Source organism: Polyodon spathula, unplaced genomic scaffold (genome assembly GCF_017654505.1).
Source record: "Polyodon spathula isolate WHYD16114869_AA unplaced genomic scaffold, ASM1765450v1 scaffolds_673, whole genome shotgun sequence".
NCBI lineage: Eukaryota > Metazoa > Chordata > Actinopteri > Acipenseriformes > Polyodontidae > Polyodon > Polyodon spathula.
Genome location: NW_024472162.1, coordinates 29 through 8,258, shown reverse-complemented (window position 1 = coordinate 8,258; position 8,230 = coordinate 29). Strand labels below are relative to the sequence as shown.

Sequence of the window (8,230 nt, the reverse complement as noted above, 5' to 3'; positions counted from 1 at the left end):
CGAGAATGTCTTCAAATACAGTTGCGTCAAAATCTAACCAGCGCCCATGTGAAGCAGTTACTGTACCACTGGATTAGATGGCATTTCCATTGGCACAACCCAATACCCCGAAGATTTGTCAGACCTGCTCTGTGCTTATTGAAGGAGAAAAAAAACTAAAGGATTTTCGGAATGAATGCTTACAGTAGGCTAACACATGGGTCTGCTGTTTTCATGAGGTTCGCCTGTCAGTTTCTCATTTTCTCTAGTCTAGTTGTAACAGAACGCCTCTTTGTTCTGAAATAAATCTGTATCCGCGGCTACAGTAGAGGCTTTGACGGGTCTGACAAAAATCCACTTAAGAGACTCTCACACACACACTGTTAGAGAATTAAATGAAAACCTTTTGTGTAGGGTTACCATATAACTCCTAGGACAGTTTTGAGATCAAATTCAATAGACATTTTTTTTTTTATCTGCAAAGAAGCAGAAAGGGAAACAGTTGAACAGTTCATTTATCTTCAATTGATGTGAATATTAGGAGACGCATTCGCTGTGGGAACAAACTTGAATCTGCATCCTACAAAGATGCTGGAGTGCTTTCCACTGAATCGCCAACAGGTTTGTATTGTCCTCCGTTGCAGTTTTCTGTTCTTGCAATTCTCCTGGTACCTGATCAGGTTGCTGGCTATTGATTTGTGGTTCGGCGAGGATGTTTCAGATGTCAGGATATCAGCAGTTACTCTGTGTGTGCATTCATGTGCCTGTTTAAATAGCCGTCTTCTAAGAAGCGTCTAAGAAATCATGCTCTTTATCCCGGGAAATTCTGTAAAAAAAAAAATCCTCAATATTTCAATATTTATACCAGTATTTATAAATACTATATAAAGCCTTATATTTCTGATGAAAATTTATGTTTAAATCCGATTTGATTTTAAAAAAAGCAGATTTCTACCCCGTAAATAGTTTTTTTCAAACCATATTTCAGACTTTTTTTGCCTTGATCCCACAGGGAAAATCCCCTGGCTGTATGGACGAGGCAAACTGCCCCCCCCCCCTCCCTGTGTGAATGAGTTAGCCAAGAGTAAGCTACAAGGATTCAGATGAGGAAGCAGAGGCATGTGAAATTAAACGCAAAAGAAGGCGCACATAGCACATTTTATATTCAGCTGACCTGGCTCCGTGTGTTTGTGGTTTTCACCCTTCTTCAGAACTTTAGTTTCCAAAGTGTACTGTGTGCCCAGACGCTCTGTAAACACCAGAAGCGTGGTTGGCAGAGGAGCTGAATCCAGTCTGTTAAATTCCACCCCCAGTAATGTTTTTTCAAAGACACAGTCTAGGTTACAGGCTGCTGGCCAAACTTTTCTTCGCTTCTCAAAGAGATCTCCCTGCGGGCGACTGCAAATCTTCTTACATTAAATATTTAGATTGCTTCTCTGCTTAAATGTTTTACAAAACAAGATGATCAATGGGCGTGCTCAAGAACGGAGGAAGAAAAAAAGACTCACACTGTTGTGTATTTATTCAGTGCCTGCCCTGACCAAAAAACACCAATTGCAATGCAGCAGCAACACTGTGGTAGCAATGCAATGGTGTGAACTGTTGGCAGAATGTGACCTCTCTGGTAATACCTTTAAAGCTTGATGTATCATTGTCGTGTACGCACTGGGTGGCTGACAACAAGGACTTGCAGAGTTTTAAGTTCATTGCAGCTCTGTGGGTGGGAATGGAACACTGCTGAATCCAACTTTATCCTGTGTCTGTGTTCCTAACCAAATTTCACTGCTGCAGTTCTAAGCGTGTAGAACATTCACAGCTCTGTCGGTATCAAAACAGCAGACTAGAAAAGGCATTTGTTAGTGCAGGACAGATTCCGATCAGTACGAATCACCAATCTGAACAGCGTCGGGCTCCAGCTGGTGTGGGTACTGTGGAGCCAATTGGAAGCCTGTCTTCATTAGAGAGGCTCATACAGGTAGAACCACAGGAGAGTTTGCTGGAAATGTGCCCCCAAATGGGAGGATTGCAATTATTGCTGGCTCTCTGGACAGAAAGCCAGTCAGATAGAACTGAAGAGGCTGGTGATAGATGGGTTCCATCCAGCATCCCGGGACCCTACTGCAAAGGAGATGCTTTTGTCCCAAGAGGGGGGGTGAAAGATTCTTAATACACGCATCTGACTTGAGATACGGCCTCCTGTTCTGCTGGAAGCCCAAAGGTATCTGATGGATGGCTGTAATAACAATCAGTTACTCAAACCCTAGATCTCAATGTTATGTCGAGTTACTTTCCTTAGGATAGGAGTACAGCTGATGTGTCGTGTGTCTGTGTATTAAAGCCCACAAGAGTACAGCATTTATGATGCAGTACTTTGTCAGAGCAAAACTCCTAATACTATCCCAGATCTTCTGAAACTAATTTTTATAGGTTTAAAAAAGTAGGGCTTGTTATGTACTTGTACTAACCATGATACGCCTATCCTTTGCCCCTTTGCAGTAACTAACCTCTGAAGAGGAAGGGTTATATTTTTTAATACCAATTGCAAACTTTGATTAAGGCTTGTGGGAAAGCAGCACAAACCCCACTTCAAGAAATGAAATGCAACCCAGACTCAATGTCGCCATCTGCAGGTGATTAGGGGTAGTGCAAACAGTGGGGAGTATTTATTTTTTTTATTATTATTTTTTTTTGGATGTGCTTAGTTTGTGAAAGCCTCTCTAAAATCAGGCTTTTCATCAGACTTCAAAACACACATTTCTTCCCTGTTCAGTGTAAATTTAAAGTATTTTAAAGTACCCTAAGGTATACATACTTTGCATGTGACAACATGAGGACCCTAAGCCAGCCACAAAGCCTCCTTTAACAAGACGACCACCATCAGTCCTACATGCATTAGTGATGAATTCTCCTGATTCCTGGTAGAACGTCTGCTGCTCCTTTATGGCTACTGTGAGCGGTGATGAGGTCGCGGTTTGTGGCTGAGTCCCAACTCCGTTAAAGACTGATGTTGGCTCAGGGAAAGTCTGAAGGGCTGCAGACTAATAAATCCGTTGATAAAGGTGGGAGACGACCCCTCTTCACTCTGCTGTGGTTATGTGTTGTATGCCCCTGTTTAGAAGTTAGTGTTGTCATGGTACTTGGAATTAGGGAGGGTAGTAACAGGTGCTGTTTGAACCCTTGTCTGGGTGTGCATGTTGCTGACCCACCTTGTTTAATTATGTGTTGATGTTTTCTTCAGAAGTCTGGTGTTTCCATGGTCGCTGGCTCTAGGCCCCCGACAGGTCTCATACAGACCCCGTCATTGACCTGGCTTTGCTGTTTCCTTCCTTTAGATTCCTGCTTGTGCTCGGCTGTCTGGTGCTGTCTGTGTTTTCTACAATTCCAGAATACCAAACGCTAGCAAACGAAGGCCTGTTCATACTGGTAAGGAAGCTGAAATCCAGCCCAACCAACTGCACGACCCAAATATTATTAAACACTGAACAGTCAAACATTACACTAGCACAATACATTTGTGGTTTTATAAAGCTTTATGCAGGATAGACCAAGGTGTCCAATCCCGGTCCTGGCAGGCAATTCCACTCCAGGTATAACAGGTACAATTATATAATTAACTACTTCAGGGTCTGGATAGAGGTTTAATTGGTTAAAACAGGGTTAAAACAAAGACCAGGAATGGAATAGGCCCCCCAGGACTGTGATTGGCCACCCCTGGGCTAGACTTATACCATAATCCAATCCATACTGCATTATTAGTGCTTTTTGTTCTGACCTGTTGGTTCGTGCATTTAATGATTTCTCCCCTCAGTTGATCCACCATAATTAAGGAATTAACAACATAATTGAGATGAGTGGAAGCCCCTGACTCCAGTACCCCCCCTCCCCCATCTCTCTGGTAGGAGTTTGTGATGATCATTGTGTTCGGGCTGGAGTACATCATCAGGGTCTGGGCTGCAGGATGCTGCTGCCGGTACCGGGGCTGGAGTACATCATCAGGGTCTGGGCTGCAGGATGCTGCTGCCGGTACCGGGGATGCCAGGGCCGTCTACGATTCGCCAGGAAACCCTTCTGTGTCATAGGTTAGTCTCCTCCCACCTGTGTCATATGTCAGTCTCCTCCCACCTGTGTCATAGTTTAGTCTCCTCCCACCTGTGTCATAGTTCAGTCTCCTCCCACCTGTGTCATAGGTCAGTCTCCTCCCACCTGTGTCATAGTTCAGTCTCCTCCAGCCTACCTGTCTCACTGTCATTCCTAGCAAGAGCCTTGGGCATAGTGAATGAATAAAATAACAGTGATAATCTTCTTCTGACTTCTTAGGTTAAAGTGTTGATGTTTTCATTAATGCATATATTCAGTGGTTAAAAGCTACAAGTCTCTGAAAATCGATCTTATCCGTCACACTTTCTAATCTCGACTGCATTGCTCTGCGAATGACCTCAAGGACCACTGTCTCTCTTGCAGATTTCATCGTGTTCGTGGCCTCGGTGGCGGTGATCTCGGCCGGCACGCAGGGGAACATCTTCGCCACGTCGGCGCTGCGCAGCATGCGGTTCCTGCAGATCCTCCGCATGGTGCGCATGGACCGGCGCGGCGGCACGTGGAAGCTGCTGGGCTCCGTGGTCTACGCCCACAGCAAGGTAACCAGACTGAAGAGAGGCCACGTCGGGTGGTACTAGCAGTGTATCTACCAGCATGGAGATATTCAGTACAAGGGTGGAGGCGGCACAGCGGGTTAGTAACCTAGACGTTCATGCCTGCCTGGAGTCCTGGGTTTGAATCCATTGATGCTCTGAGAGGTGAATTGGCTTTGGGGAGACCCATTACTGAATGGAAGAGGGCTGTGAGGTCAGAGGGGAATCTTCATGTTCTTCTGACGAAGGAAGCTGAAATCATTCTTATTATGTGTATTTTTTCGGATTATAGTAATCACCGAATTCACTCATTCTTTCCCCCTCCGTAGAGAAGCATCGAGGGTGGCATGCTTCCTTGGCGCTAATGCCTTGTCTTTGCTGTGCCTTTGTTCCCCATTGCCAGGAGCTGATCACAGCCTGGTACATCGGCTTCCTGGTCCTCATCTTCGCTTCATTTTTGGTCTACCTGGCTGAGAAGGAAGTCAACTCGGAGTTCGCCACCTACGCAGACTCCCTCTGGTGGGGGACGGTGGGTAACGCATTTCTGAGAGGCTTTATTCACAGGGCAGAGGCGAGGAGTGCAGGTTAGGACACCACAAGGATTCAGCATCACACAGTAAACTCGAGCGCAGCTGGATCCAAAAAGTTCCAGAATCTTTTCAACGCCACAAAAAAAAAAAAAAAAAGCCAAAGTTTGGAAGCTCTCAGCTATTGCTGTCCTCTCTTTTCCATGGTAATCTTGCACTAGCCATGTAATGCATCTGTGATTTGCCATTATTATTATAGTGCTTTACCATACCTCGCTGGGTTTTACAGTCCTTACCTATGCTATGCCATGCTTTCTCGATGCTTTGTGGAAAGCATCCTGCTGTACGGTTTGCGTGTAACTTCACCTGGCCAGGTATTCCTGGAGGTCCCGTTCTGTGTTTTGGTGCTGTGACTGACAACTCCATTAATGACTTTGTTAAAAAAAAAAACAGGACTAAACAGAACTGTCATTTATACATCAGCTGGGTTTCCACATTCTGCTAGAAAGAAAAACATTCACCCAGCTAATCTGAGCCTGCTATTAAATGCTACTGACTGGCGCAGGCAAACAGATTGATCGTGCCTTCCAGTCCACGGGAGCTGCTGGGCAGGACAGTCTTGCTGAGTAAGCAGATGCAGGTTCTCAAAGGAACAGCACTGACAGTGAAACAGAAGAAAACTAACAGACTCAACACAGTGTCAAAGAGAGCCCGATAATAATAATAATAATAATAATAATAATAATAATAATAATAATAATATACTCAGAACATGAATCTGCAAGTCACTGTGCAATTCGCATTCTTAAAAAATAACAACACAGTCTACCAGCAGTGCAAGCTGCTTCTACCGTGCTATCTGAAGAAAGCGGAAGCCGAAACATTTATTAGAGTTTTCGGTTTAGCGATTACTTTTCTTCTTCTTTGTATACTGTCCTAATAGTATAAAGTTTGCTTATTACTTTAATTATTTAAAATACAGGCCAAGCTTTTTTTTTAAGTATATTCTTGATGTTATTGTTAATGATGACCCAACTGAGTGCCTGTCTATCCCCTCACACACACGCACACACACGCGCACACGCACACACGCGCACACACACACACGCGCACACACACACACACACACACACACACACACGCACACACACACACACACACACGCGCACTCACTCACTCAGAGTTGTGTTCCTGAGCCAGGCGGCCGTCATCCTGCTCCGAATGACTGGCACGAAAACAAGTGGAAGCTGAATGGAATGGGCGGCACAGGGTGCAATCAGAGCCAATTTCCATCACTCGCGTTCATTATTCAACCCAGCGTCGACCTGTTCAGAAATCCGGGGCCAGGAACAAACTGAACAGGGAAGGGAAAGCCACCACGCGGGGGAGAATGAATGATCAGAACATGCAGTGGGATTGCCACAGGCTGAAATCACTTAGCGTTTAACTCCAGCACAGAGGAAAGGACAAATGGTGCACTGGAAGAAAGGTTCAGAAAACCTGGCCTGTCGTGGTCTTTGGAAATTATTTTGTGATATGAGTTTTATGGGTTAGTACTGGTATTATGAGGGGTGACTTGGAAAACGTATCCACAATATCATTTTCTTTAAATAAATTCATATTACCAACAAATATAAAAAAAGATATTCCAGTATATTTATATATATGCTGTGACGGTCTTGTTAGACTGTAAATTTCCTCTCTGCTCCAGATCACTCTGACAACAATTGGCTATGGAGACAAGACCCCGCGCACCTGGCTGGGGCGCATGCTGGCCGCCGGCTTCGCTCTGCTGGGGGTCTCCTTCTTCGCTCTGCCAGCCGTGAGTACCTGGGCAGCTAGGCAGCTGGGCTGGGGTGACTGAACGCCGGGCTACAAACGCTCTGGCCAAAAGTTTTGCATCACCCGCTTCATAAAGTCAAATGAAACCTGCAGAATAATGTTACGTTGAGATATTGAATTAAATACGCTTCGTAGTTTTTAACGAGAAACTGAAAGAAATAAATGGAAAAATGTATCATTTCGAAATCTAACGTGAAATACTGTCCTGCTGCTATGGCTTCCTGTAGACTTTTTTTTTTTGCGTTATGTTCATGTAGTTTTTGGTTTTCTTTTAAGTGATGTCGCAATAATAAAATTATAGGGGATGCACAACTTTTGTCCACAGCTGAGCACATTTTATTTATACAAACAGTTTCCACTCTACAGCTTCATGAACAGCTTTGATGATTTAATAAATTACTGGAGACCAACCGCCTGGAGAATCGGCCAACTTGTGATTATTAGAATTTAATTCCGCGGGAAACTGTTAGCTCAGCACAGTTACTAAGAGCAAACATCTTAAGTGAAGTGGGTGAATTGCACAGAACGTGTGGGATTAGCAATTTGTTTTTGGAGCACAGCAATCCGGTCTCATTATATTGTAAGCTCTCAATGAAAATTAAAGAGAGATCTTGTCGTCCACCTACGGTACAGCAGCCAAGGGAAGCCCTGACTCGCTGGTGCAATTATCTCTCACAGGGAATCCTGGGGTCAGGCTTTGCTTTGAAGGTTCAGGAGCAGCATCGTCAGAAGCATTTTGAAAAGAGACGGATTCCAGCAGCCAACTTGATTCAGGTAGGACAGCCAAGTCTGTACAGGTACAATCAGATGCCATCGGTTTCAAATACCTGGCAGGTAACATTTGATGCGTTTAGATCATTTTGTTATTCCAAACCTTTGCGATGCAATCCAGTACAACCGGAAGCAAGCGTGTGCTAGGAATGCAATGCAGTGTGTAAGCAAGGTCCTGAATGAATTGATCAATGAATGTTTAGTGGAGGCTCTCAAAATAAAACCCATCAAAAGCATATTAGTGTATATGGAAGCACCAGCCAGCTGAACTTATCAGCCTGCTATTAAAATCTGAGAGATCTGCTGCCTGCTGTGGCTTGCAACAGGGAGATGCATCTTGTATATATTACCTGTCAGGAATGCTGTTGCTATATAGAACAAATTATTAGACCAAAGTGTGTCATACTTCATTAAAGCCACCATTAGGACTGCAGCGTCATCATTAAAATGCCACCTGAGCCTCGAGGCTGTACTGAAATG

The 8,230-nt window shown here is 44.3% G+C and overlaps 1 protein-coding gene across 1 annotated transcript; it reads left to right on the top strand.

Annotated features, from left to right (window-relative positions):
• Positions 1 to 3,249: 3,249 nt before the first annotated feature.
• On the top strand, positions 3,250 to 7,813 carry LOC121308388 (potassium voltage-gated channel subfamily KQT member 4-like; the record flags this gene model as incomplete). Its single annotated transcript, XM_041240752.1, has 7 exons — positions 3,250 to 3,402; positions 3,879 to 3,962; positions 4,016 to 4,058; positions 4,441 to 4,616; positions 5,014 to 5,139; positions 6,849 to 6,959; positions 7,658 to 7,813. Coding segments are annotated over 7 exons (849 nt in total), but the record flags the coding sequence as incomplete, so codon positions are not given.
• Positions 7,814 to 8,230: the final 417 nt, after the last annotated feature.